Source organism: Exophiala bonariae, assembly GCF_035927105.1.
Source record: "Exophiala bonariae strain CCFEE 5792 chromosome Unknown scaffold_38, whole genome shotgun sequence".
Classification (NCBI taxonomy): Eukaryota; Fungi; Ascomycota; class Eurotiomycetes; order Chaetothyriales; family Herpotrichiellaceae; genus Exophiala; species Exophiala bonariae.
The window spans coordinates 188,003-214,247 of record NW_027042513.1 but is presented as its reverse complement, the minus strand read 5'-3'; the positions used below and the strand labels follow the sequence as shown (position 1 = coordinate 214,247).

Sequence of the window (26,245 nt, the reverse complement as noted above, 5' to 3'; positions counted from 1 at the left end):
AAATCAACACACTGATGCCGTCCTTCGACACTTTCGGCTGTTTGTTCACTTTTCAGGTCCAAGACAATGACCATATTCCCGGATTTCTTTCCGCATTTCCCTAATCATCCCACCACCACATCCTATCTTGCACTTCTCTACCAACAAACGGGTTTCCTCCCCTACAAGCAATGCTCTTTACCTCGATCTACTTATTTCCAGCATCTTCCAGCACTCACTAAACAACATGTACCACCATTAACCTGTACTTTTACTCGATACCCATGAGCTTCTATTCATTATGGAGGCAGAACTATATCTAGCCCCACCTTTGTGATTTGTCGGGGGAACGGAGGGAGGACAATACACGTTGTATACTATTTTTGAGCCAGAGAGCATATAATGAGCCCTATGCGTGATGATTTGCCCGAGAGGCTGACTGGTTACATGGGTGGTGAAGCAGCATCCATAGTAGTTGCACATTTCTTAGAAATTAATGGATAATTAACCCGAACTGGTTCCTCCAGATCATTTGCCAAAGCACTTGCTTCTGACATCCATTCTCTCATACTATAAGCGTGCTGAATATAGCAAGTGAGCTGCTTTAGGTCAATGATGATTGAGAACTAGCCTCGGTCTGTGACACAAGGCATAAGCCAACTTCTAGCCCTATCCTACCTTGGTTACCTCAGCCTCCAAATATGACTTCGTGATCGTACAGAGACTCGAAACTCAGAGAGCAGCTGCAGAACGGGCGGTGCCCGTTCCCTAGCTCCAGCCATGATGCAAGACTTTCAAGTGGAAGATTCAGCGAACCACTACTCGGATACAGGCTTCGTGGAGTCACGACCGGACTTTTGTCCATTGGCTACAGGTCTCTCTCGCGGGGCCACATTCGTCAGATACACGCTTACTGTCGTTTTCAGAGGTCCTATTTGGCTCTAGGCGATGAATTCAGGACGCCAAAGGACTAGGCATATCTCGCAGTCTCAAGACTTATCACGTTCACCCCGCACTTAACTGCCTCTTCACAGAACGGTGCTCATTCCTATTAGCAACCGCTAGGACCATCTCCTTCAAATGTCATGCGCCTGCGAACTCTGCGCACTTTGTAGGTTGGCGAGAAGGCAGCTACGGACAATTGCGGGTATCTCTATCACATCCGCTCCCTGTTAACGGACTTCGCTAGGACCTCTAGTTCCTTGATCCGGCCTTGAATTCTCTTGGTCTGGCAGCATTGCAAGATCACGACACGTACTCCGTACGAGTACAGCTCCTCAATGACGGCTTGGGTGTGGAAAGAATCCAGAAGTCCCAAGCAAGGCGGAGGCTGGCATGGTCTCGCAGATGAGGAACCAAGTATTCGCCAGGCATGTTGGCAGTAGCCTCCATTGGGTCTTTGTATCTTGGACGGCAATCTTATCCTCCGCTACAATGCCCACTCCTCCCAGTATTCTGTGAAGACTAGCCCGTTTGAGCTTTGAGGAGCTCTGGGATGACGGCATGTCCTCTGAACGACCCAACCACCTCCAATTTTGGCATGCCACCATTCACCATCATTGCGTGGCCTGTGGCGGTCAACACTAGCCACCACCAAAATGCCATCCCGCACTTGCATGCTGTTCGGAGATCCGGGTCTGCCAATGACGGTATGGATGTACCTCTCATCGAGCCGTAGTCTAAATCTGCATTCACTTTTTTGTTTACTCGTCTGTTGAATTCTTGTTTGTTTTGCAGGACTTGTCTGATTTACTGTCGTCTTTTTCCCGTCAGGAGTTCCTGTTGTCATCGTCGTTGTCGTCGCCGTCGTCGTGCAGGTAGCTGTTTCATCCGTGGTCGTTGGCTCCCTCACTATGTTATCTCGTTATCTGTCACTCGTTGCTGGAGCCTCCATTTTATCGCTGGCTGCTTCCCAGGGTACTGTCAGTCTTGTGATTTCGGCGCGGCCAACTCCTGGCGCATCCGATATCATCAGTCCTTCGTTCGCAGGCTTCGGGATCGAACCGTCGAACCTATTCTCCTTCACTGGAGGCCAAGAAGAGAATGTTTTGTCCAAGAACTTGATAGAGAATTTGGCCAATTACACAGGAACTCCACCACATTTTCGAATTGGGGGCAATACACAGGACTACTTCAAATGGGATGCAAATTACGATGACTATGCCTGGGAAAACAATCCCAATGCGGTTGGCCAGGGAGCGTTTGCTTCTGACCATATGATCATTGGACCCCGGTACTTTGAAGTATTGAACCGCCTGCCCAGCAATACCCCCATCACGTTTGGTCTGAATCTCGCGTACCAAGAAGACGATTATATCGACCAGATCACCACGATGGCCACCCAGGCTATCGAGAGACTGTCTGATGTCAATCTCGTATCTTTTGAAATTGGTAATGAGCCTGACCTCTACGCGCAAAACGGATTTCGCACTGGGGGATGGGGTGGCCAGATCTACACCCAACAGTGGTTAGATCGTGCCAGTGCCATATGGGAGCAGGTACTACAACCCAGGGGAATGCCTAGCAACTTCTTTGAGCCTGGTGCCACGGCTTCGACCATTGGTACAAGCTTCCAGATTGAGAATTTGGATCAATTCGGCATCACTACCCTTGCTAATGATTCTACCGAATCTTACGTTGCAAGTTGGAATCAACACGATTACTACTACTACATCGGGGTTTCAACCTATCCTATCACCCAATACCACTTTATGACCCTGTCAACGACTAATGATCAGTTTGGCGCTTGGGTCGAGCAAATTCAACAGGCCCATGATACTGGAATTCCTTACGCTCTTCGCGAGATGGGTGTTGTTGGACCAATTGGTCTGAACGAAATTACTGACGTATTTGGAGCTGCTCTGTGGGGATTGAACTTCTTGCTATATGCAGCCACGCTCAACATCACAATGGTCGGCATGCATATGACGGATAACAGCAATGCCAGTGCATGGCAGCCAATTAATATGTATGGCAACGAACCTTACGTACGACCCAACTACTATTCTTTCGTCGCCTTCGACCAGCTTATCGGCCCAACATGCCAAGCTCAGATCGGTGGCTATATCCTGCATGATGCGCCAGACCAATATCAAGGACGCAGCGCTGCCTACTCGGTCTATCAGGATGGCACACTTGCGTCTGTTGTTTTGATCAACTCAAATCCCGCAAACGTCTCCGAAACCGATAAGCCAAGTTTGACTTTTGACCTTACTCTCCCGACACAATTCGCAGGACAAGATCTTTATCTCGCATATCTAACCAATGAAGGTGCCGATGCCTACCGCGGCACGACCTTCAATGGCATCAGCTATGAGGAAAGTGGTGACGGGCTTCCCACGCGTGTGAACGATACAGAACATCGCGTCAGAATCAACAACGATGGAACGGTTTCAGTCGTTGTTCGAGATACTGAGGCGATCATTGCCAACATTGGTTCGCCGATTGGTAACCTAGAACCCAATCGAGCTGCCTGCGAGGCTCTAGCAAGTACCAGACAGGACGCACGGCCAGCTGCCACACCTGTTGGAACAAACACAGCAGATGCGCCAGCATCCTCTTCAACCCAGAGTAATGCAGCGTCGAGGACCGGGAATAGTGCCAGCCCAAGCAGCACTAACGGCATGACGAGATTGTCTACCATGATCATGGCCACCCTTGGTTCTGCATTTTTGAGCGGTATTTGGCTAGTAATGGCATAGTCCTGAACATTCCGCGGGAATCAGACCCTTCCAAAGGCAAACGATATTACACGCAGTGGTGGGATAGATACGGCGTTTTACGACCTAGTATTGACTTTGGGAATTTGACCTGAGGGTCTGGACATAATGAAAGAGCTCATTAGCAATGATGCAACACATATGATGGTTTGACGATCAGAACCCACTGAGCTGCCAGATATCAACATTTCACGGCGCCTTGCATCCTGGGACCAAGAATGATGAAGCCCGAGCTTACCTATAAAGAAGCCATATAGACCATCGCAGTTAGTTGGAAAGCTACACTAATTATAATTCTTCATCCAGAACATCTGTTACCGATTGTGCAATGTGACTCGTTGCTATTGTTAGCCTCTCCTATAATTTCGCCTGGCCATTCTGATATGTCTTCCACATATTTCTCGCTCGTGCGATCGCTGGCCTGATAAACGTGTTGTCGTTCAATTCACTCTGTTGCGCCGTCTCCAAAAGCGCTTCATAAGGCGTCTGATTGTCCTTCGCGAATGCGCTATTCAATTCCATCTCCGTGAACCCCAAGGCATTAACGAGGGAGTCGACGTGGTCGGAAAATGAGGAGATTTGCAGTCGATGTGCTTCCCGGAGCTGTGCTATGTTGGTTTGCGAGAGGTAGGTGGATCCCGCGAACGCAGACAAACCTTCTAGAATGGCCGTAAGGGCGAACTGTGAAGGATTGTAGAGGTCAGTCCGGGTGACATCGGAACGCCCAGGAAGTTGTTTATTGATACTCACAAGATGCACTAGTGATTTGATAGCAGGTTCATGGTCTCTCGACATGTGCTTGGTCTGACTCTGAAGACCACGCCAGTACACCAAGTCTGCATGCGCCATGGTCAATTCGAAGACATCGTAGCTGGTATCTCGGCCAGCCTCCGTGTCGGATATATGCCGGCTTGCTAGGAGAGCAACCCGGTGCTCAAGTAAATCATTTTGAGTGCTTGGGGTCAGGAATGCTCCTTCGTCGCATGCCTCTGCTAGCTGGAGGGACATCTTCTGAACGTCCCTGAGCCGTGTAAGGTACGATAGGGCAGGAATCGTGTCCTCTGTTTTCCTGTTCCAAGTTAGACTCAAGGCTGAGCTCGCATTCCCGTGGCATCCCTGGAGGGACTTACCTCTTCCAGTGCTTATTAATTGAGTTTCCGATCTGCTGTGATAATACATAATTATCCCCTTCGTATGTTCGAGAGGCTGAAAGTTGAGCGTATATTGAACCGAGACCTGCTGCCGCCATGTTACCTGTAAGAGGTGTTAGGTCGTTGCCTGGAAGATGGAGTAGGGAAGCACACCATGGCCCCCACAGCAGAGACGGGCAACTTCGACATCGCGGACACCATGCTCAGTAGCCCAGACCTTGAACCCAACAGTTTGCAGGTGCAGATCTTCTAGGTTATGCTGTCGCAGATTCTCGACCTGATCACTGATCCCCCTTCCCACTAGCATCATTGTTATAGCCTTGGTGGACGATTAGCCTTTGCGCATGGATCTCAAGCTCAGAGAATGTTGCTTACACGACACAATGCTGGGTAGAGCCTATTCCTGACACTAGCATATTCAATGACCCGAGTTTCTGCGCCATCGTCCTTCTTGTTGAACTGTCTCCGAAACGTAGCATATCTAAGAGCAATAACGATAGCCCTTGACACATCTTGGCCGATCTCTCGGGACATTAGTCCCCTCACGATAACCATCGATGTGTAAGAGTGCATCTTATTGTCGCTCTTATGGTAGGTCCCACCTCGATCCAAACGGACAAACCCAGCGAGCATCTGCGATCTTGGGATGCGCTTCTCGGTAAATCTCATAACCCCGTTATCCATTGATGCAAACGTCCCAATTGTTTTCTCACCTTGCTCATAGATAAGGACATTCGGCATCAGTTCGTGGGTTTTCAGGTCGCGGACCTGAACTATGAAGACATGGTTTCCTAGCTCTCTCCCGGAGACGATGAGCCTCGCGACCACAAGGGTATGTGTAGCCATGACACCAAGGCCGCCAATCCAGTATTTATGGCTAGAGAGGGTGGGTGAGTTCAGTATAATTTCGTCGGTGTCGGCATCGAATGTGGCTGTCGTTTCAATATCTTTGACGTTACTCCCATGGCCCAGTTCCGTCTGAGCATATGTGCCGCAGATTTCGAAATTCTGTGCCTTGGGTACCCAATATGCCTGTTGTTCGGAACTCATCTGAGCCTTTAAGTTCTTCAGAAATACTGGACAAAGTCCCGAATGTCAGCTTTTCAAAGATGGGCCACTATTACAAGGCTTCTTCGCAACACTCACTCCGGAAATTGGGGTTTAGGGATGCTATATCGGGGACTGCGATTTTCAAGGCATCGAGATAGTGTTGAGCACCCCAGCCCAGCTGCATCTTAAGTTCCATCAATTCCAGATTTTGCTGGATTCTCAAGGTCCATAACTCCTTCCTGGATAAGCGATATGGATTCAGGCATGTCGTCTTTAGCGGATACCGAGCCAAAGCATCGAGTATCTCTTCTCGTCTTCTCATGTCCTCAGCTCCCCATAGAAAGCTTCCGAGCGACATGGTGGTTGATGGATGTGGCGACTTGTTTCGGACGTCTATGGCAGGTCATCCACTGTAGAGCTCGTCTCTCCCACAAATGATCAGAAGTCCGTGCTGCAAGGTGATAGTCGGCATTCGCTTCCATGGGGTTTCCGCCAGAGTGCTATACACGTCGCTTGGACGAGAGTGAAAGCAGCTTGAACTTGTTAGGAATACTTCGGAATGTGGTGCAGTGATTGATAGTCGGGGTTGTGATTCACTCTCTTATGCCGCGGCCCGAACGGAGAGAACGCTTTGATATTTACCGAGCCCAAGTTCACCCATCTCATATTTAATGTTCTAGGGAAACCGAATAGACTTATTATTATGATGGTAACTAACACGTTTCTTCAACCGAAGGACCTGCGTATACGGTCTGACAGATCGGATGGAACTTCGGGTCCTGACTGAACTACCATGAAGTATCACGATCCCTGGACCATGTCGACCTCGGTTAAAATCTATCTGAGTGAATGAGGACTCTGAACCTCGTCGTGACCTCGTTTACCAAGTACCGAGTACTGCATTGCGAGTCTATGGACTGATCTTGCAGTGATTCAATGTTGCAAAAAACCGAACGAGGAGGCTCAGACAGAAATACTATTTAGTATGCTTGGGAGACCACGATATGTAGGCACCCAAGCTTTCATGATGTAAGTCGCACAGAACAATACACTGGTCCCGACAATACTAGCAATATTGTACGAGGTTGTACATGGTAGAACGAAATCTCCGGAATTACTGAAGGACATTACTGTGCGGTGAAAGGGAAACTGGAGTAGGCGTGAAAGCACAGCCACGGTAGTGATTGGGAACTCATGGGTGGTGTGGGCACTGGCAAATTGGGTTGCCGATCGGCACGCATTCGATGGCAGGATAATCGCATCACGTGGCTTTCGAGAGGCATCAATGATGCCTCTAGAAGTCGATGCAGAACAACACAACATCGGTACAGTATTCGGTCTCGACGATGAACAACGCCAATTAAAACAGCACTCGTACCTCTGGTGCGTACCTAGGTACTCCGTACTCGTAGGTAAGTAGATACTCGAAAAAGCCTTGAAATGGGCGACGAGGGGTCTGAGTCTGAACCCAGGCGAGAAGCTAGACGAACACAGACTAGTATCAACAACCGAGAGACAAAACGATTGGCGGCTTTGGGGTCTGGCGACGCCCCTTTTTCATCTACGACATGGGCTACGCGTTTCATGAGCCCGCGGGCTTCAGGACTTCAGGGACTCGAACCTCTGCTGCCAGGCCGAATATCTCGTGGCCCTCGACTCTCGACTCATTCTGTTCCACCTCTTCTCGTCGACCTCTTCTTGCTGTCGAGCACGCCCTCTTTGTGTCGCGACACTTCCACTCTTTTTGCTAACTTGATAGCTCTCACGGTTCTACCGCCGCTTCAACTTTGTCTCTCTTTGTCCCACTCGTCCCAAAGTCGCGCTGTGCAGCGACTCAGACATACACTCTTTTCCAAACACTCCCAACAAGTCCAAGCTTGGCCCAATTTCCAACCTTCAACGCACGGACAACTGCATCTTCCAACACCGTGACCCGGAGTCAACCACCCTATTTACTTTCAAACAAAGAAACAACTCAACTTGTCTTGCAATCGACTTGGACCCGAACCTTTCGGTACAGCATAGAAAAATTCCAGCAGAAACATCAACCACCACCACCATGCATTCTCTCAGGGCTTCCAGCATCGCCCTCCTTTCCCTCCTGTCTACCGCCCTGGCCCAGACATTCACGTCATGCAATCCCTTGGAAAAGGATGATTGTCCTGATATGCAGGCGTTGGGTGTTTCCAACTACAGCATTGATTTCACAAAGAGCATGATGTCCAAAGAGGTATGGAACACGACGGCAGGATCGGTCGATTTTGAGAACCCTGGCGCGCAATTCACCATCAACAAGCGAGGAGACGCACCCACAGTCCAGACCAACTTCTACATCTTCTTCGGCCAGGTTGAGGTCATCATGAAGGCTTCCGTTGGCCAAGGTGTTGTCTCCTCCATCGTCATGCAGTCGGAAGATTTGGACGAGGTCGATTGGGAGTGGATCGGAGGCAACGACTCGTATGTTCAAACCAACTACTTCGGCAAAGGCAACACCACCAGCTTCGACCGTGCCGTCTGGCATCCGGTCAGCAAACCTCAAGACGAGTACCACAATTATACCGTTGATTGGTCGAGAGAAAAGCTAGAATGGTTCATTGATGGCCAATCCATCCGTGTCCTCAATGCCCAAGATGCCAACGGGGGCAAGAACTTTCCTCAAACCCCTTGCAACGTTCGTCTCGGTATCTGGGCCGGTGGTGACCCAAAGAACCCCAATGGTACCATTGAGTGGGCTGGAGGTGTGACCGACTACGACAACACCCCGTACACCATGACCGTTCGTTCTGTCCGTGTCAGTGATGCTACACAAGCCACACAGTACCAATGGGGTGACAGGACTGGCAGTTGGCAGAGCATCAAGGTCGTCAAGTACGTATTCAATCTCTGACTTCAAACCGTAATTCCAACCATACTAACCAAGCTTCAACAGCGATACGAAGCCCATCAAACTCGACGGCCAAAACGGCTCATCCACCGTGCAGAGCATCGAGCAGAAATGGAACGGCCTCAGCCCACAGACCAAATACATCATCGGCGGTGTCGTGGGCGGTGTCGTCCTCCTAGCCATCTGCATCTTTGCCTTCTGCTGCATCCGCCAACGCCGCGCCGGCAAGCACGAGAAACTCATCGAGGACGCCAAGTACGAGAAGAATGCCGCCGAGGTCATGGCCTACCGCAATGGCATGACGCGGATGCGCAGTGATGGCTTCAAGGGCGCCCACGTAAACGTCGCACCCGTCATGGGCAATGCTGGCGCCATGTACCAGAACCAAGGTCTGACTCAGCCCATGATGGGTGGAATGAGCCCAAACCCCGGCTACGGTTACCCACAGAGCGTCAGCTCGTATGGGAGTCGGGGCGGGTATCAGAAATACTGAACCGAGTCCTGTGCCTTTGCGTCCTTGAGGCTGAGACGAATTCGAGGCTTGCTAGATAGTCACTAGAAGGTATGCCAAAACAGTACCTGCATGCCGAGTCTGCTCTCCGACTCATCTACCCTTATGACATCTTGTCTTATGACTACCGCGCGATAAGAGCATCACGATATCACGCACCCCGGAGTTTTATTCACTGTGATACAGGAAAACGCTACGGCGGTGGCGGTGTGTGTATGTACTATAGAAACAAGAAGCCCAGTCGGATGATTTCTTTACATTTTCCTGCCTCTAGCTAGTATGGCGTTGTGCTTTCCTATCTCTCAAGATAAAACTATGCCATAATGGTTTAGTGTCTTAAATCTTATGGTTGGTAGCCCAGCCGATTGCTGTAAAGAGATAATTCATTCGTTGTCTCTCTATTCCCTACCCATGTACCTAAGTTCCATGTCTGATCTGAATAGCCTTTGCCATCATGTCTCTGCCATCCTGCGTTGCATTCGTCTCAGACCTCCCGTGCAGAATCCACCTCATCACGCCGTGGACCGGAATGTCCTACTCGACATGTGTATCAGTTGGCTGCCCGTCGCGTTTCGCCTGTGGAGACCTCTTCATCAGTACCCGTGGTAATTCCCATACAGTTAGGTATCATTAGTACTCCAGCTACAGTCCCTTCATTCTTCCTCGATGTTTCCTTCCATCTTTTAACTTTCACGTGCTTGATCTCTCCAGGCTTCACTCTTCTGGCCACATTCAGCTGCTTAGGTGCGTCAACCTTGATGGCGGTTTTCATGTTTGGAGGCAGATAAAATCCGGCATCCACACAACCCGCCTTCAACACGATCTCCTCTAGTAGATTTGGATCAAACCAGCGGAAAAATGGATTGGCGTCAACAACAAAGTTCTTCAGTGTCAAGTGAGTGATGGGAAGCAAATGTAGATTCTCTTGAGACACCGCAGTCCCAACAGACATCTGAGCCATTTTTATTGCCTGTTGATCGAGGTACTCTCCGGAACCAAACTCGTCATGCAGAACACCTTCGCCATGATATCCAAGATACTCGCAATACTTGTATTCCTCGCTGGCGGGATCGTATGACCAGTCGTCGGTAATGAGGCGAAATCTGAGCTCTGTGTCTCTGCTGATGGGCTTCATTTTGGGTCCGATTGTCATCTCAAGGTGGAGGTGAGTGAGGCTTTTGTTGACCCAGGAAGTGGCAAAGATGATCTGTTGATAGGATCGCATCATCCCTGTGATTTGGAGGTGGTGGAGATTGTGGAAAGTCACCAGAGGTTTGAGGCCAGCATAGGGAAATATATTCTTGTCTTGGTCGTCTCCGTCATCATCATCTTCCTCATTTCCTCCGTCGCCACCATTTTCTTCAAGCTCTATGGGCCAGAACAGATCGATGATCAACACTTGTCGCTGTCTGTCGAGTTGAGGCCATGATGTGCGACAAAAGTTGGAAATTGGTTTATCCTGACCACCAAGGTCCGCGCTGTGGAAGAATGAGAGAGATTTAAAGCTTTTGGCTAACAAATTCATACCTTTTGACGGGATGTTGAGAACCATTGTTACCTGTGAGATTCAAGTCGGAGAGAATTTGGACGTGCTCGATCTCATTGAAGGATTGCGTGCTAGTGCCACTTTTTTCTGCCGGTCTGCCATTCCGGCTACCTGGGACGTTGAATAGTCGCTTGCTGGGTGTTCCACGTTCAAGGGACTGTCGTTTTGGCATTCCCATCAAAGCCGCTGCCGCTGTATGCGGTGGCTCACCAAAAGCCAGGCGGCATCTTGCTCTGACTGGGGTATCAAGCTCAGCCGACATAGGAGAAACCAGGGGACGAGAGAAGTTGGGGGTTGATGAGGCAGGCGCCATATTGTTGGCAAACAACTGAGGGTTTTTTGGAGAGCGAACGCGATTCTGATCGAAAAGTAAAGATCACACCGTGCATCACAGGGTGAAGCTCAACTAGGAAGCCATCTCCTCTGTTGGGGACTTTACATGTCCAAACAAGAGAGAGATCAAATGCGTCTGCGTCGATTTCATGGCCTCCTAGCCTTCCCACCCTGCTTCTCATTTCTACTCGCACTTTCCAGACCATCTTGTGGGCAAGATAGGTGCAATCGCAAAGCCGGCCACCTACGTGTATCAATTTCCCCGGTCTTTGGCAGTCACCCATAGTCCATGATTGCTTCATTCGTGATGATCTTCATTATTACAACATCTCCATTTCACCACATGGATGCAAGAAAGGGAGTTTTTGAAATTGTCCACAGCCTGGGTTTAATAGAATTGTGAAAATCATGCAGCAGTGGCCTTCCATGTTGGTGATGTTAGGTTGCCAAGCAATACATCCTGGTCACGTGTGATCTCGTTCCAAGGTGTTTTTTCTTTTTACTGGAGCTTTCTTTCAGTGGTTTATTCCGCATTGGAAAAAAATGCAGGCAACTACATCTTCTACAGGTTGCCATGGCGATTGCTTGCACCAGGTGCAAAGATGATCTCTAAGCAAAAATTCCTACGGGCACCTTTGGATCAATACCTATCGTAGCCTCGTCTTGGCAGCTGGAAGTCACTGCACTCACAGCACTCGGGATGACCACCACATCGGTAGAAGTTTCGCAGATAAATCACTGCAAAGGATTTGCCCAAAAAAGAGCATCACGCCGAGATTCGTAGAGTCGCCTACTTTGGAGTCGTCAAAGAACAATGTCAAGTGGTACCAGAAAGACTCTCTGCGATACCAGCTTACAGTAATACGCCCGAACTAACCGAGCTCTTGCTATCTATCCCTAGTGAAACTGAGTAGTTCATGTGGTGATATCAGTCACCTATGTATTACCGATATCCAGCCATATTTCTTGCGTTCTACGCAATTATATTTTGATATCAAAAAAAGTCCTCAAGGACCAGGTCCCGAGGCTGAAGGCCAGCCACTCTTTATTGGTTGAGTTGGTTTTGCTAAATAGGGCGAGCTGAGAAGCGTTAGGGCTTCGAAGGCTGCTACCGAGCCTGAGATACCATTATGTCATTATTGCCCGACTGCCCCCGCGATCGTATGCCCGCGCTTGTTGATTTTCTGCGACATATTGATTATGGCCAACTGGACTTAATACAGCCTGAATGCTCATGGTCGTGCAACCTGCTCCGTCACACAGGCTCTTAACTTCACCGATGATGGTCAGATCATCAAATTCGCACATCCCTTCTCAAGCTTTCCCACGTCGTCATGTCTCCACGACAATCTGCCCCCAAGATGCCTGAGGGCGTCTTCTCTTTTCTTGACACTGACCTGTACAAGCTAACTATGCAATGTGCGGTGTTACAGTACTTCCCTACCGTCGAGGTCGAATACAAATTTACCAACCGTACCCCCTCCATGAGACTGAACAATGCAGCATTCGCGTGGTTGCAGCAACAAGTCACGAAGTTAGGAGACATTACCCTCGCACAGCAAGAGTTGGACTTTCTAAGGAAAAGCTGCCCTTTCCTGAGTTCCAGCTACCTCACGTTCTTACAGACTCTGCGGCTGCGCCCTGCAGAGCATGTGAAACTCTCATTCACCCCGGTGGACGAATCATACGGTGATCTGCAGATGACCATACAGGGGCTATGGGTCGAAACCATTCTTTATGAGATTCCTTTACTTGCTTTGACGAGTGAAGCGTATTTCAAATTTGTGGACCAAGACTGGGAGTACGATGAACAAGAAGAGAGCGCATACGCGAAGGGGGTTGAGTTATTGAAAGCAGGTTGCCTGTTGTCAGAGTTCGGCTCTCGCAGACGGAGGGACTTTCAAACACAGAACCTTGTCATCAAAGGCTTGGTGAGGGCGTCTGCAGAAAATGGTCTGCCTGGGAAATTGACCGGCACGAGCAATGTCTATTTCGCCATGCAATATGGAATTGCCCCGGTTGGAACCGTTGCCCACGAATGGTTTATGGGAATTGCTGCACTTACGGGCGACTATGAGAATGCTAACATCCACGGCCTGAACTACTGGTTGGATTGCTATGGGAAAGGAGTACTCGGCATTGCCTTGACAGACACATTTGGGACTGCGGACTTCTTTCGAGCGTTTAACACAGCCATTCCGAAAAGAACCTCGGCATCACAGGAGCAAGATCTATCAACAGACTCGGGTGATACACCTTCTGCGTCCAGGCCGGCCACCTACGCCGAAGTCTTTACAGGTATCAGACAAGACTCAGGTGATCCAAAGGAATATGTGAAAATCGCAAGTGAATTCTACAAATCCGTAGGTATCAGCGGGAAGACGATTGTGTTCTCTGATTCTCTCGATGTGGAGAAATGTCTAGAGTATAAAGAAGTGGCAGAGAGATATGGATTCAAGCCTTCTTTTGGGGTTGGGACATTTTTCACCAATGATTTCAAACACAAATCAAACGGGCAGACCAAATCGAAACCCATGAATATTGTGATCAAGTTGTCCAAAGCTGGTGGGAATCCCGCAATCAAGATATCAGACAACATTGGTAAAAATACAGGAGACGCTCACACGGTGGAGGATGTCAAGCGCCGCCTAGGCTACCTGGAAAAAGAATGGAGTGCCGGCGATGAAGCAAAACGATGGTGAAAGGCAAATTGATTCGGACATGTCGCAGCCTTGTGGCTTCTGGGCCCATTCGCATGAGCAGTGGGTTCTCAAACGTCGCGGCTCTGTCAGTTGTGGGGGCCGATGGTTGCCGCCGAAATAAGGCCTCTGCTTTTCAGCGATTGGGGAATGACCAGGCAGATGGCATTCTCAATCTTGGAACCTAGTTGTGACGGCCATGTGCTGAAGGTACAGCCACAAGTATGACGCATGTGAAAGATGTTGGTGGCAACCACTTGGAATTTGATATTGAATGTTGGAAGAAGCAACAGCAAGATTCAAACAGCTTACCTAAAGGCAAGAACACACCCCAGGACCACAATTGGCAAGAGGAAGTGATTACTGGAACAATTTCTAGTGCGAAACAGAATCCTCCATTTTTGCCTGAGGTTATTCATTAGTGGAGAGCTAAGTAAGATTGGAGGAGCTTGATTGGCCATAAGCAATTCGCCAAAGCATCTGACAAAGCCAGGTTGGATGATTGAGAAGTTGAATAGGCATTTGCAATTCCTTCTGCGGATCTGCACCGTTCAGGCTTTCCACATGAATGCTGGCAGAAGCAGAATGAACGATCTCGCCTCAAGCATACGAAGTAGATAGAGTTGCAGTTGCATACGGCGTCCAATGTAGGGAGAGCAGATCGATTGTTGATCGCACGCAAATCGCTGCTATGTAAAGCAGCAATCAAGCATGCACAGCCAGTTCTCGCACGACATTAAACAACGGCCAAGGAGCTAGGCGTCTTCCCTGTTGATAAAGTTCGCAAAGGTCTCCTGAATGGGGGTCCTCCTTGCCCCTCGGTGCCCGCTGTGTTTGAACTCCGTGGACACTGGACATGCCCAGCTTTCTTTTCCCCGACTAGCTTGGGCGCTGCAGAGCAGGGCTGGAGCTACCACTGTGAGTGCCGCAGTTCCAAGCTCCACCTGACCCCAATCAGCCGCTCGCTGGCTTCCCCAATACGAGCGTCGAGAGCAGCTCTCGAGCTACCTACCTAGGTAGAAAGCGAACGAGTTTCCAGACTGTAAAGGCCCGAGGCGCCTGCGCCCACACCTGGACTCAAAAGCCTGCGCCTACAGAGATGCACGTACCGCTTGGGCCCACTACCACTCCAGCTCAACTCAACTCAGGCTGGCAACTATTCGGTCGCTAACTGCTTGAGTGCTGCCAGTGCCTGCCTCTTCCTTGCACCTCCGAGCTGACCTGATTCTGAATTACTTACATACTACACTTGATCACTCAGCCCTCATTCCCCCTTCCTTTCCAGGTTCTTCAGCTGGTCATCCCATACACAGCGACACTTCACTTCTCCGTTTCATCTTTGTATTCATTCCTGTCGCATCATCTCCTGCCTCATCGCGTCCAGTCCTGTCCGACTGCGCGCCTTCTCCTGATCTCCCTTACTACAGTATCCTGTCCCGGCCGCACCGTAGCATTCCACGTACTTTCTCGTCCAATTGTTCCCACCTCATTCCAGCTATACTCGCCTCTAATTGCTCCATCATTCTTCAAACATCATGGCTGTACGTATTCTCCGAACAACTCACACAAATCAATATGTACTTCACTGTACTGTTGGGAGGCTCCCTCATTCTTTCGCTCTTCTGCCATCTCTGAGCCCTGTGGATCATCTCTTATCTCAAAGCCTTTCTCGCTGACACTACTTCACAGTACAACAACCAGAACAATAACCAGGACTATGGCTCCTACAATCCTTATGGCCAAGGTGGCAACCCCTACGCTCAGCAAGACAATCACAATCCAGCATATGGTGGCAGGCCTCAACCACAAGAAGACAACAGCTACTACGCTGACGAAGAGCAACGTGGTGGATATGGTAGGATCAGCTTATTTACCCTCTTTTTGATCTATTCCAGCTAACTCCATGCTAGAAATGCGAAATGTGAACGGAGCAGACCCAAACCGCGTCCTCAATGAATGCCGAGCGGTTGATCAAGCCATTGACGAGATCGAGGCCGACCTACAGCGCCTACGAGGCCTACAATCTCGATATCTTGCCGATACAAACACATCTGCTCAATCACCTCTTCGAATTGAAGTCGATCGGACTGGAGACAGCATCATGACCAAATACCGCGGCTTGGTCACCCGCGTCAAGAGCATCAAGTCTCAACCAGAATCGGGCAACCCCCGCAATGCTCCTCAGGTCGGCAAAGTTGACCGCAGACTCAAGACTGCCATCAATCAATACCAGCAAGTTGAACGAGAGTTCCGAAAGGCCTCTCAAGAGCAGATGGCCCGCCAGTACAGAATCGTCCGCCCAGATGCTTCGGACGCCGAAGTCCGTGAAGCTGTTGAAGACCCGAACAACCAACAAATCTTTAGCTCTGCATTAATCCAGAGTGATCGTCGTGGCGAAGCGCAGACTGTTGCCAGAAACGTGTCTCAACGTCACGAGGACATTCAGAAGATCGAAAAACAGATGATCGAACTCGCACAACTGTTCCAGGATCTCGAGACATTGGTAGTGCAACAAGAACCAGCAGTCACGCAAATCGAGCAAAGAGGAGAGGAAGTTACCGAACATGTCGCCAAAGCAAATGTTGAGCTTGGAGGTGCCGTCGACAAGGCACGAGCTGCGCGAAGAAAGAAGTGGTGGTGCTTGGGTATTGTTGGTGAGTCTATTTTCGTCCTATATATGCACATGTACTAACTCGGTTGCAGCTCTTATCATCATCATCGTCGTCATCGTTGTGGTGCTGGTTATTAAGCTTAAATAGGGGATCGAGCGATCACCGACCGGATAAATATCTTGTGCAACGACTTGGTTTTGGACTTGTTGCGTCAGACTTGCCATTGTCGCAACTACTCCCGTCAATTCGCATCACGTGTGCTAGCTCTACTGCGACAAATAGTCGTGGATGCTTTATTGGTAAAGCAGGCCAACTGATTTCCACTGGAATGTAAGTGATGGAGACATCTCCCATTTGCAATCGTGGAGAGGAGGGGGGAAAGGAATGGAAGGTACAGCCAACGGAGGAAAGTCTCATATGTTCAGAAAAGCTGGCGCAGAGCGTTCGTGTTTCTTCGCTGTTGTGTGTTGGATGGTGGGTTGTACAGGCATAGAATAATAATCAAATACGCCATGTTTTTGTGGATAGCCCATGCACGACTTGGGTTGTCCATTGAACATGAGCGCAATACATTCTCATCACCTGGTGTGGCCACGCAATAGGAAGTTTTTGCAATCCAGTGCTCAACCCGTACAACTCACTGTTGGTTTTAGACAGTGTAAATATGCAGACTTCAGCCCGTGGAAAGGCTGACTGGAATCGCAAGCCGCTTGACTTAGCTGATATGTGGTTTAAAATGGAGGAACTAACAACCAATTGATACAATCAAATCAAGACATACAATGAATGCTCTCTACAAGAACCTGAATCAATCCCTATCAGACCACACTTCCAAATGTCATGCCATATCCTGCCTTACCCGGAGCCGGACGTCTCCAATAAACAGATTTGCAAAAACAGTACGTCAATATCAGCGATGCCATCGAAACATCAAGTACAAATAGTTCGCCGTCGACCAAATTGCCTATAGTCGATACAGAGACAGAGCCAACCCCCGTACGAGTAAGTAGTCAAACACACATGATCCGTGTTGAGTTGACGCAGAACAAGGTAGGAGCAGAGCCAAGTTTAGCGAGGAGCGGCGGCTTCCTGCTTTGCTTGTTCGCGAGCGCGATATCGCTCGTCCTCCTCTGGCGTCCGAGTGTGCAGCTGTAGCGCGTGCACAAGGCCCGGTGCCATTTCGGCCGCGAGGAGGTCGTATATCTCTCTGTGGCGCTTGACTTGCGACTTGCCCTGAAAGGCGGGTGTGATGACCTCGAGCCTAGAGGAAGTTAGTGCTGTAGAATTGAAGATGTCTTGAATGAGTGACAACGGCCGTTCCGGCGAAGTGAGTAGAGTAAATAAGGCTGATTGGGGTTTGGGGGATGGGTAAATGGATTCCACTCAAGCTGCTTGCAAGTGAACGTCCAGGGCAAGTTGGATATTGCACACATACTCGAAGTGTGTCTCCTTGGATTCGACCCCTCTCATAGCCGAATGATGTTGATGATCTGCCGAGTTATTCTTGATCGTAAGATTGACGGGATTGAAAGCTGCCTCAACCTGCAACTCACAGATTTTGTCAGACTGGCAGAGCACGACTGTAGACAGAACGATACCAAGGAGCATACTATAGGCAGTGACATGGAGTCTTACCTTTCGCCGGATACTGTCTGCTAGGGGTGTTCCAGACGCGGATTGTATTGTGGTAGAAGACATTTTTTGACTAAAGGAGAGCACAAGTTGTGGGCGGAAAGGGAGCCTCATTGAGAGCTTTGACTCCAAGAGCGACACAACTCTTCTTCGGACAGGGCTTAGTAATTGCCGATGAGTCTATAACAAGTTGTGCTTCCTGGTTTCTTGTCAAGGAGGGAACGTTCGAGCTCCTCGTCAGTGGTCCCTGGCCGCGACCATTGATGTCAGCTACGGTGGAGTTTAGAGCAACCCAAGTAAGGGCCGGGCGCCTGCCAGTGATTCAGCGTGAGACCTTCGACGTCTAGTATCTCCAATTCCGAGAGCTACAACACTGGACATCCCAAATAGTCATACCTGACTGTGTGTCCTACACATATCGCTCAAAGATTTGATGATATCTTGAGGATGCAACTACCGTGAGGTGGGCTGCCAAACCTCGGCTGTGTCGCGACCAGTGGCAATGGCACCCATGTTTCAATCACCCCATCTGAGTGGATTTGCTTGATCTGGTTGCACAGCCCATCGGTCCACCTCGGTCTGACCATGTATAATCGAACGAGCCTTAACCAGACAGTAGGCGCCCGTTCTCACAACGCGTTACGAACCTCCTTTCATTGGCCGTTCACTGACATGCCTGGCGATTCGTAGTGAGGCGTCAACCGAGGGGATTCAGGTGGTAAGCCTGTCCGCATCTTTGAGATGCATTCCTCAATGTAGATTCGTCTTTACATCCTCTGTCGAGTCGCTCATGATGAGGTGGGATGAATTTTCTGTTTTAGTATTATGGAAACAGTGGCAGCTCTTGCCCTTTCTTGCAACATCATCGAACTTGTGGTGCTCGCCGGGAAGTCTTGCGTACTGATCAAGCAGGTATGGGATTGCAAGACCTTGCCGGCTCACGAGGAGTTTACATCGGCAATCCTCTTGCTGGAACAAAATGTCGAGGCTCTCGATGCCTTCTTGACGGATGCCCAGAACCCAAGCTACATCGCACTTCCACGGGACAAGGAAATACTTCTTCTGGCAAAGAACTGCCGCAGACTAGGAGTGGAATTGAGGCAGAAGATTGATGCATTGAGAGCCCGCAAAACCGATACGAGAGGGGAAAAATTTGAGAAAACTTTACAGACTTTGTTTGGAAAAGGCAAAGTCTATGATCTTCAGCGCAGATTGGATGAGCTGCGCAAGGCTGTTGACACAGCTTTACTTGTTCGAACTAAGTGAGTTATTTCTAAGTTTCCATGATCTCGACACCAAGGCGACATATCGGGCTTCACGTTGGCATCCTTTGAAAAAACGAATGATGCATTATTGGCAACTTCAGGACTTGCTGCAGGGTTCACAGGCAAGACCACCCGTATGTTGCGCTAGGGATGGATTCGAATGTTTATTATTGTACAAATGCTCATTGTGAATGCCAGTACCATGTTTGACTCATCTGACACTTTGCTAACGATCTCATGAACAGTCAGCTTTTGCATGTATCCACACTCCAGACGAACTCAAGTTTAAGAGAAATATCGGACAAACTTGCTCACGCGCTTGCAGATTTTGCGGCTGAATCTCGTGCGACAGACTCTGGTTTACGGCAACATATCACGGTCGAAACAACAACCAGCCATGTAAAACTAGCAGATTTATTGACGGAACAAAATAGCAGACTTAGACTGGACAACGCCATTGAAGGCGACTTGAGTCGCCAACTAACCATTCGACAAGGGCGTTTGACTCGGCGCGACGCAGCAAAACATAATAACTCAGCTGAACGCTGTGTCAAGCTCGAGCTCCAGAAAACGAGATCCTTTTTCCTAAAACATAGTCAATGGACTCGCCATCGAGAAATCGAGAATGAACAACGTTTAGGTTTCATCTCCAGTTTGAGATTTCCAGAAATGAATGCACGACGTAACCAGATAGTGGATCCCCATTCTCAGACATTTGAGTGGATTTTTAACGAAAGCATTGAGGGACCATGGGATAGTTTCAGACAATTCCTACAGACCCCATCTTCAATATATTGGATCAACGGAAAGGCTGGCTCAGGAAAGAGCTCTCTGATGCGCTTCATCTGCAGCCATGGCAAATGCCAGCAAATACTAGACATGTGGTCTAAGCCAAAGAAGACATTGACCATAAGCTGGTATTTCTGGAACTCAGGAACAGAATTTCAGAGAAGTCTCAAAGGCGCGCTGTGTTCCTTGATACATCAAGTACTATCACATGACCACGATCTGGCTTCAAAGCTTTATCACACCCACATGCTCAATGTCACCGTCTTTCGCAAAGAGAATGCTACAGACTGGTCAGTTGGGGAGCTAGTCTCGTTGTTCGAGTCAGCTCTCGAGTTAGCTCAAACCCATGTGATCATTTTCTTAGATGGTCTCGACGAGTTCGATCACAATCAAGACATAACTTGCCTCCTCGTTCTGCTTCAGAAGGTAACGCAACAATCACATATCAAAGCTTGCGTTTCAAGTCGGCCAGAAAAGCACCTCGAATATCATTTGGACGCCTATCCCCAGTTAAGGCTGCAAGATCTCACCGGTAATGACATCAAAACATTTGTGATCGAACGACTTCAATCTTGCACGTGTGGGATGGGAAGACCTGAGATCCAAGATCTTGCAGAAAGGACTCGTGATCGTGCATCGGGAGTCTTTTTATGGGTTCGACTAGTCACCGACCAGCTCGTGCGAGGCCTTCATCATGGCGATACTCGAGAAATTTTGCTGGAGCGACTTGCGAAGTTGCCACCAAAGATGGAAGCGCTCTATGAGCATATGTGGCGATCCTTAAATGGAGATGACAATCTTGAAACATATCGACAGCAAGCGGCCAGGTGTTTAGCTTTTCATCAAGTCTTCCCATTGACGGTTTTTGAGCTCGTGGTAGCCTTGGATGATGGCATCCAACACGCTTTCATTGACACAGTCAGCCAATCCTCAGAACTCAAGCCGATCCTCCAGAAGTGTGTCGAAATGGAAGACATGTTGAAGACCCGATGTGCTGGTCTTCTCGAGATATCGCATGCACCAGACTCACAATCTGTCGACCTAGGGAGTCTGATATCTGGAAAAAGTTGTCACTCTGCTGGATCCTCATGTCGTATCTCCGACCAGACATCTGATGGCTTGGTGTATGTCAGCAAAGGTACGCTGAATAAAAACGTTTCAGCATTGATTGAACAATCAACCGACCACAAGATCCTTGCTCAGTATTTGGTTGAAATCGGTGCTTTGGAAATCAATTTTATCCATCGTTCAGCAAGAGACTTTCTGGTTGACTCGATAAATGGGCGAAAAGCGCTGCAACACTGCACATGGAATATCATGGACATCGCGACTCGACTTGTGAATGCGTATCTCCAGAGAAAGATCCTTGGATTAAGTGCACGTTTTAACGCTGATGGGCGGTCCAATTCGAAGTACATTACTCTTGATCGCCTTGTGTCCTTCATATTCAGCATAGAAGACCCACAGCCTGCAATTGTTGATCGCCAACATTCGCTTCTCGAACGAATCAACTCGGTTTATCGGACGGTCGTCGATTCGGAGAGGACTGTCGCACTTTCGGAGTGGCATGAAAATTGGTATTTCTTTTCGAGCGAGCAAAATGGCACCTACCACTTGGACTATTGGGGGTCGATAGCCAGCTATTTTTCTAACAGTTTGTGCAATCTAGTACTACCAAGTGATTCCAGAAATGCTGTCACTACTACTTACTTCCTTTCAAGCGTTTGCTGGGCGCCTGATCCAGACATCATATGTTCAAGGAATCTTCAAGCTATACGAGTATTCCTTAGTCATCAAGCCGATCCAAACTCTACTTGTATGTACACTCATCGGGACTATGGTCAGTGCAGCCCATGGCTCAGGTTTCTGCGACTCGCAAGCAGAGCGCCTAGTTACTCTGGGATTGAAGATCAACTTGTTTCCACGATTGAATCGTTTCGGAAGTCGGGCGCTGAACTGTCCTCAGTCACACATGTGGCATATCATCCCACGTCTGGAGAATCAGATTGTTTTGACGCATTGATGGGCTCCACTTTCCATGAGCTTGGAGAGGTCATCTTTGAAGTCAATGCTGCACACTTTCTAGGGAGGATATACTCGAAAATACAAGACCCTGCCTTGGCTTGCAGGATTCAACAAATGCTGGAGAGAACAACCCCACACCAACATGCCGCACTAGTAAGAGGTGGTAATGGTCGGTGGTTCAAGGTTAACCCTGAAGAGTCAGTGGACTTTGTAGAGCAGGTCTTGAAGAGAGATCAGGCAGAAGCGGTGGCCCAGGACTTTGCGCTGTATGCCAGGAAGGCTACCATCCAAGGCACGATAGTAAAGCCAAGATCTTTCCTTGCTACCCGCCGTTCGGCAGCAGCTTATGACAGAGCCAAAAGGTTTGGAGGTCTAGAGCACCTCAGAGAAGCATCTGCTAGACTCCGGGCTGGACTAACCACATCTTGGCTCACGTCAACGTGGGCCACGATAGGAATCACCTCCGAGCTAGTCAATGGCTTTTCAGAAATCACGCACAGTCGGAACGGTGCCACACGTTTCATCCTTGTCGAAGACATGATCAATCACCTGTCGTCATTTCTTGAACTCCATGGGCCGCTGTATCTGTGCGCTCCTGCTATGGACGAACTTTATTCTGGTCTGTTAGACATTTGGGAAGAATTAGTGGAGGTCGGCAAGGAGGAGGCCGCAAAGCTGGAAGGGCGGCGACTGGAAGAATACAATGAGGAACTGGAGGAGTTGTTCCATTTGCTCAACAAGCATGGCCTAGAGCATGCTTTGGCTAGTCGAGGAATTAGTACATGATGGAGGTGAAAGTTCCGTGTGTGGGTAATAGGTTGGGTGTTCTCAGATTCAGGTATCACATGGTCGCCGAGCGCGTTGATACATTTAGATGACACCTAGGCATGGTGCATGAGGTATTCGAAGAGGTGTACGTAGGTGGCATCCAAGCAACAATATAATCTCGCTCCAGACCTATTATTGACAACCACCTCACCAAGCATATCAATCATTCGTCAAATGATGCAAATGGGAGGTGCAGGTCTCATGATCGATGATAGCCACTGACTTCTTCACCATCTAGAACCCTCACTGTTCTGGAAAGGGCGCCAGCGAATCAAGCATGTCATCCCATTCGCCCTGCATCTCGAAATCCTCATATATCGAGTTCCAGTTCTCCCAATCCATGGGGTTCGTATCCATCCAGGACGTATCGGCCGTGGCGGATGTGAAGGCATTTCCAGCTATCATAGAGTGGCTTTCAACGACGGGAAACATCATGTTGATTTTAAAATGGTCTGCTTCATGACCTTGGTAGATATTTGCATCACTGGGACTGTTGCTCTGTGCATGAGTTTGTAGATTGTGATTGTGATCGTGTTCGCGCATAGACGTGGTCGTGGTTGATGGGACTTTACTGGAGCCAACTCGCGTATTGGGTGTCCTTGTCGAGCGAATTATTTGTTTCCGCAGCTCTGCAATACAGGAGGGTGGACTGGCTGCTAGAACTGCGCTGCCATGTGCAGGAAGAAGAACTAAACTTTCCCGCGCTTCCCAGGCCTTCAGCGTGAGAATGCTAACAGCGGTAATTAATTTGCTGCGGGTACGATCGCCATGTATGAGTTCAGGGTGGCTGCCAAACAGCTTATCGATAGTCGTCCACGCCATATCTGTGCGTGAGTCTTGGTACGGATGAGTGCGTAGATAAGCAAGCAGATATATCACTGCCTGCCACTGGATCTGCGTGTGCCAGATGAAACGACGCAACATAGGGGTAGTGCGGATTTGGACATGGTATTCGAGAATCCGTACACTGTTCATGAAGAGTAAGGTTTCCTCGGTTGGAGATAGACGGGTTGCGAGCGAGTTGGTGGTGGATGGACCTCGTGCATTACGAGGGAGATGTGACAATAACCGCATTTTGCAGATTGAGGCTCTGGCAATTACTGATGCGAGATTGTGGACAGGGATTTGTTGGTCACAATGACGAATGACCTTCTCTTCAAGCATTTGTTCGAGGCCATCGATTTGACGGTCCTTCTCTGCCATGTGAATGTTGGGGCTGCTGAATTTCGAGAACACGCCGTCGAAACTATCGTTCGTCGGGTCGCCTTTTATCAGGAATTCGCCGATTTGCGATCGGAGGAGAACAAACATCATTTCGGTTGCTCTCTCTCGTTCGATCGGCGGCTCCCGCATATCTGGGTATATGTCACAGTCGTTGACATTCAATGGTGGCTTTGTATCTCCTGGTTGTGTTGTGAGGGACAGTCCAGATCCTGATAATTCCGCAGTACGTGAATCGAGCTGGATTATCACCAGCCAAAGACGGCGGCGCATTTCAATCTCGAAAGGAGATATGCCCAATTTCTCGCCATCCCTGTGAAGCCCGAGGCGTTGACCGATCCTTTGACATACCCCCGTCAAAGCCCAAAGGGAATAAGAATCATAGAACAGACGGGCAGAGAGCTTAGAAGCCAATCAGCTCACTCTTCAAATCATCGTTGGCGTGTTCGGGATAAATCCACTTACCAGGAAAAGTACGAATGCCTGCAGTACCATCATATCGCTTGTCTTCAATATGCTTGCCGCTCTTAACGCTTGCTGAGATGCTGCCCTATATCTGCCCAGTGCAGATGCTTTGCTTTCTTGCAGCGTACTTTGGCATTCACCATCATCCATCGATGTCACTGCAATGGTATAGATTCCGAACAACAAAGCTTCCATTGCTCTTGAAACATGATCCAAATTGGACATTGCATCTAGGACAGCTTTCTGCGCCGTGGGCACATGTAAGATTTTCACGATTGGATTTACATTGTCCAAAAACGCCTGCCAGAGGAGGAAGATTTGAGTTGGCTGTGGGTGTAATGATCCGAGTCGAACGATCTGTTCACTATTGGAGACAGGGAAAACCAGGTCCGTAGGATTGGGGGTGCTGTATCGTCCTTGATGACTTGGAAATATTACGTTATGACTCCCAGTGAGACTGCTTTTTTCCCCTTCGTCATCCGTCGATTCTTCCAACATCTCCTTGGGATCCTGGAATTCGTCGGTCACACTCGTCCATAGTTTGTTCTCGAAATATCTCGACCTGCCATCATCTGCGAACAACTTGCCAGCTTCATAAGTCACCAGGTCCGACGTTTGGCGCGGTATTTGTGCAGATGGCTTTGACTTGTAGTTCAGGTTGTGATGTATCGTTTTTCTATGTGCAGAACGGACGGTCGACCTCTTCAGAGCGCCCAGTTCCTTCAATAAGCTCTCATACCTCCGAATCTTTTCCAAGAGCTCATGTTCACGCTCGCTGGCGCCATTTCTAGCATCTGACGGGCTCTTCAGACTTGCTATCTCTTTGGTAGATGTTTTCTCGAGAGCCGCATCTTGTTGTTGTTGCCGTTTTTTACGGTTTGGCGGTGGCGGAGCACGGTAAACACATTCAGCACCGACCTTTTCACAATTTCCGCATGGATCAATGCGATCACATTTCACCTTGCGGTGCTTGCATTGGAGACAAGAGTACACTTGGACCTGAAGTTGTGATGGGGTTGTTTGCGATGTTGACGAGTGAGGCGAAAATGCATCGTGCGATGTTGCCATCCTGCGTGGCACCAAGCATCCACTTCGCCTAATTCGTTGGTGATTTTGGGTCGACTTCCTGGTGGTCTGAGAACTAATAAGGCGATGGCCAAACCCCACGAGCTTGTGGTCAACTCAATAGCGCCAACAGGGAGATGTGGTCATGTTGCAAAGTGCAGCTCCGTCTAACATTTCAATGGTTTCGGGATAGCTAGTCATTTCAGGGGAATATGCGGAGGCGAGGCGTAAGAGCACTTTCATCCCAAGTAGAATTTGAGTCTGATGGGCACCGGCAATTCGAAGATCTAGAGGTTATTCTGAGGCAACGGATGACGAGCTCAATCTCAAACTAAAACTCTTTCGTGAGGTTTCTCGGGCCCGAGACAAGTTCACGCCTTGGCGTGTAAGGCCGTAGCCCCTATCGCCAATATCTTCCGGACAGTTTCTAGCTACTCAGGCATCCCACCATCTTTCAATCGGAAAATCCAA

The 26,245-nt window shown here is 49.0% G+C and overlaps 9 protein-coding genes across 9 annotated transcripts; 5 read left to right on the top strand and 4 right to left on the bottom strand.

The window, feature by feature from the left end:
* Positions 1–1,832: 1,832 nt before the first annotated feature.
* On the top strand, positions 1,833–3,680 carry LTR84_009414 (uncharacterized protein; the record flags this gene model as incomplete). The annotated part of the gene is made up of 1 exon (XM_064852954.1): positions 1,833–3,680. One exon carries the CDS (start codon positions 1,833–1,835, stop codon positions 3,678–3,680), a length of 1,848 nt encoding a protein of 615 aa, XP_064700940.1.
* Positions 3,681–4,055: 375 nt separating this feature from the next.
* On the bottom strand, positions 4,056–6,257 carry LTR84_009413 (uncharacterized protein; the record flags this gene model as incomplete). The annotated part of the gene is made up of 5 exons (XM_064852953.1): positions 4,056–4,767; positions 4,829–4,952; positions 5,024–5,168; positions 5,225–5,925; positions 5,996–6,257. The coding sequence occupies 5 exons, from the start codon at positions 6,255–6,257 to the stop codon at positions 4,056–4,058; spliced, it is 1,944 nt and encodes a 647-aa protein (XP_064700939.1).
* A 1,701-nt stretch (positions 6,258–7,958) lies between these two features.
* LTR84_009412 (uncharacterized protein) lies at positions 7,959–9,276 on the top strand (the record flags this gene model as incomplete). Its single annotated transcript, XM_064852952.1, has 2 exons — positions 7,959–8,767; positions 8,829–9,276. The coding sequence occupies 2 exons, from the start codon at positions 7,959–7,961 to the stop codon at positions 9,274–9,276; spliced, it is 1,257 nt and encodes a 418-aa protein (XP_064700938.1).
* A 568-nt stretch (positions 9,277–9,844) lies between these two features.
* Positions 9,845–11,153, bottom strand: LTR84_009411 (uncharacterized protein; the record flags this gene model as incomplete). Its single annotated transcript, XM_064852951.1, has 2 exons — positions 9,845–10,772; positions 10,822–11,153. 2 exons carry the CDS (start codon positions 11,151–11,153, stop codon positions 9,845–9,847), a joined length of 1,260 nt encoding a protein of 419 aa, XP_064700937.1.
* Positions 11,154–12,507: 1,354 nt separating this feature from the next.
* LTR84_009410 (uncharacterized protein) lies at positions 12,508–13,875 on the top strand (the record flags this gene model as incomplete). Its single annotated transcript, XM_064852950.1, has 1 exon — positions 12,508–13,875. One exon carries the CDS (start codon positions 12,508–12,510, stop codon positions 13,873–13,875), a length of 1,368 nt encoding a protein of 455 aa, XP_064700936.1.
* A 1,532-nt stretch (positions 13,876–15,407) lies between these two features.
* LTR84_009409 (uncharacterized protein) lies at positions 15,408–16,564 on the top strand (the record flags this gene model as incomplete). Its single annotated transcript, XM_064852949.1, has 3 exons — positions 15,408–15,413; positions 15,562–15,727; positions 15,783–16,564. 3 exons carry the CDS (start codon positions 15,408–15,410, stop codon positions 16,562–16,564), a joined length of 954 nt encoding a protein of 317 aa, XP_064700935.1.
* A 988-nt stretch (positions 16,565–17,552) lies between these two features.
* On the bottom strand, positions 17,553–18,182 carry LTR84_009408 (uncharacterized protein; the record flags this gene model as incomplete). Its single annotated transcript, XM_064852948.1, has 2 exons — positions 17,553–17,745; positions 17,920–18,182. 2 exons carry the CDS (start codon positions 18,180–18,182, stop codon positions 17,553–17,555), a joined length of 456 nt encoding a protein of 151 aa, XP_064700934.1.
* A 759-nt stretch (positions 18,183–18,941) lies between these two features.
* Positions 18,942–22,981, top strand: LTR84_009407 (uncharacterized protein; the record flags this gene model as incomplete). Its single annotated transcript, XM_064852947.1, has 2 exons — positions 18,942–19,378; positions 19,627–22,981. The coding sequence occupies 2 exons, from the start codon at positions 18,942–18,944 to the stop codon at positions 22,979–22,981; spliced, it is 3,792 nt and encodes a 1,263-aa protein (XP_064700933.1).
* A 285-nt stretch (positions 22,982–23,266) lies between these two features.
* Positions 23,267–25,777, bottom strand: LTR84_009406 (uncharacterized protein; the record flags this gene model as incomplete). The annotated part of the gene is made up of 2 exons (XM_064852946.1): positions 23,267–24,646; positions 24,710–25,777. The coding sequence occupies 2 exons, from the start codon at positions 25,775–25,777 to the stop codon at positions 23,267–23,269; spliced, it is 2,448 nt and encodes an 815-aa protein (XP_064700932.1).
* Positions 25,778–26,245: the final 468 nt, after the last annotated feature.